The sequence below is a fragment of the Homalodisca vitripennis genome, chromosome X (genome assembly GCF_021130785.1).
Source record: "Homalodisca vitripennis isolate AUS2020 chromosome X, UT_GWSS_2.1, whole genome shotgun sequence".
NCBI classification, from domain to species: Eukaryota; Metazoa; Arthropoda; class Insecta; order Hemiptera; family Cicadellidae; genus Homalodisca; species Homalodisca vitripennis.
This window is the reverse complement of record NC_060215.1, coordinates 97,329,288-97,332,081: the sequence shown is the minus strand read 5'-3', so window position 1 is coordinate 97,332,081 and position 2,794 is coordinate 97,329,288. Positions and strand designations below refer to the sequence as shown.

The 2,794-nt window shown below is 27.1% G+C and overlaps 1 protein-coding gene across 1 annotated transcript; it reads left to right on the top strand.

The window, feature by feature from the left end:
* The first annotated feature begins 719 nt into the window (after positions 1 to 719).
* On the top strand, positions 720 to 2,468 carry LOC124368549. Its single transcript, XM_046825791.1, has 2 exons — positions 720 to 805; positions 2,127 to 2,468. Exons 1-2 carry the CDS (start codon positions 740 to 742, stop codon positions 2,367 to 2,369), a joined length of 309 nt encoding a protein of 102 aa, XP_046681747.1. The 5' UTR covers positions 720 to 739; the 3' UTR covers positions 2,370 to 2,468.
* The last annotated feature ends 326 nt before the right edge of the window (positions 2,469 to 2,794 follow it).

Here is a 2,794-nt window from a genome sequence, read left to right as displayed (position 1 = left end):
ACGACATTATTTTTAGATTTTTTATCTATTATAGCTGTATATCAGTGAATAGGGTTCCTCAGTACACAACTGTTTCACATAGAACATACAAGGTGAGCATTTAAAATCATTCATTCATGTATTTATCTTAATGAATTTAATAACAATTTTATATTAGTGTTAGATATTCTTAAAATTATTATTTGTTTATGTGTGTATGGAAATGTCATGAATTATTTTTGAACATTTGTTCTTGAATAAATTGATACAATACTTTACTTATACTACAAAAAATTTAAACATTGATCCTCACAAATAATTAGTTTGAAATACTTATTAAGTGCACTCAGATATTTGCTAAAAATAAAAAAAAAATTAAATCTTGGCATAATGATATTTTATTTCTATGATTAGTTTTAAAAACGTAAATTCATGATAACCATTACGTTGTGCTTTGGTATCACTTCATTAAATATAATAGTTATGCAACATTTATTCGATAGCTAAAAAAAGTTTTGAAATCATCGAATTATAATTTCACACAATTGTATATATAATTATATTAATTGCAGCAGAATTTAAGCTACAGTATAATCACACATGCATTAAATTTATCAGAAACTTTTTACAGAAAAGACCATCATGTGTTATAATTTTAATATATTACATAACCTTGTGTTTTATTTATTGTAATAAATATATATTTAAGTATATCTCGTATATGATATAAGATTCTTTTTAGGTTTTATTTTGAAAGAAAATGGCTGCTGTAGGACTGCTTTGTCTCTGCCTTCTAGTCGCATTGGTTGGCAGCTATCCTTTAACGGTAAAGAGTTTTTCATTTTATATAAAGTAGTAATTTCATAAGCTGGATATCGAATTCCCTCTCTATTGCAATACTACACTTGCTTACATAGCTAATCTTTTTAATATGTTCTTGCTATAATCTATATAATATATATAATATATATATATATATATATATATATATATATATATATATAAATTATTACCTAAACGAAACAATTTGAATGTGTTTTTAAACGAGGTTTAATCCTAAATGGGTTCATAATATAGAGAGAGGAAATTAATGTTTGTCCTAAAAGTTTTATGTTTATTTATGTGTAAAACTTATGGAATAGTTACATACAATTCTTAAGGTGTGTCCATAAATTATAGTATGTGTAAAACATCTTAATGGTGACATAATATACCCGTTAATTTTTAATATTCGTAAAATGAAATTTTTTTTTTTATCTACCTTGGATATAGGTCTATTAATTTCTTTTATCTCGAATAGGTTTGTTGTAGTTGTTTACTAAAGATCTAAGATTACAGTTACCAAACCACCGGATTTCCCGGGATCTTATCTGGATGTTGAGGACATAATGATAGGTCAAGAGATTTTCTTCAACATGTCTTAAAACTGGCAAATATGCCTAAAGAGGTATTTAACCTGAAGAAACTTATAAAATAAACAGAATTATGTTATTTGATACTTATAATACAAATTAAATAATTTTACACAGACACACAAATTTAACTAGGAGACAAAAATAGTTTAAGGTGAGTGTATTGTAGTGACTTGATTGTATAGATACATTGTCTGAGACAATCTACCATCTGATCGTCATAAGAGGAAGTGTAGGGCCTTGCGTAGGAGGTTAATCCTTGGACTTTCCCAAAAGCCCAGAAACATTAGATTTTAAGGAAATAATCGAGGACTACGTGAACACCAGGTGTCGATTTAAAGGAGCATACATTTATTCAGGGCTAGCTAAATATTTAGTGAAAAATAACCAAATTTAAGTTATGTTCATTGGGCCGTTATTTTAAACAGCTACAATAGCTGATTAGACATTAACCAATAAAATTGATCGTATCTTAAAGGTAATACTAAAGTTTTATTAAACACGGTGGTTGTCAGAAATAAGAATAATTCGATTCTTAATTTCAAGCAAATTAAACAATATGCAGGACAGACTATTTTCATCTATTGAACCATATCCCAAATATTACCCTAATAATAGTCTATGTTTCCATAAAGCAATATAATGAAGTCTTGAAACGAAAGATTTTACATTATTAATTGATGATTATTATCCATAACGATAAATATAAATAGCATTATTATTTATGATTTTTAGGATGTGATATCTGGCTCAGAAGGACCAATATCCATACCAGGCAGTGGTGGGATACCAAAAGCAGAAGCTATGATGGAATTCAAGGCAGATAGAAAGTATGTCGTAAATCCTCTTTGTTTTTCAAAATGGGTTGCCGTACCTGGATGTGGTATCTGGATACTCTTGAATGACTTGTTCGTGCGTTCTGGACATCCTGCAAAAGTTGTTTATTACGAGGCACCCAGTAACTACTACTATTATTAGTTTTGCCATCATTTCGACAATTGACATTGTTTTTCTTATAATTATGCTTGCAAATGAATTGAGTTGTGTAAAGCACTGTTATTCATAGATAATATCATAGATAATATGTAATAATCGTAAAAAATAAATACATATAATAATCTTTGTGTATTTTGTTTTGTTCGTTTATCCACAGTTATTTGCCAATTAAAAATACACTTTTACTGACGTTACTTGTAAAAGTACTGTTTTGGCGTGAATAATATATACAACACAAAATGTTTTAAAGTCAGATCAAATAGAATTTTGGAAAAATTATATATATATATATATATATATATATATATATATATATATATTGTATTTCATATATTATTATATGACGATGAATTAACTTTATTTTTATTCTTCTCTAAATTATCTGAATATACGAGCATGTCCAACCA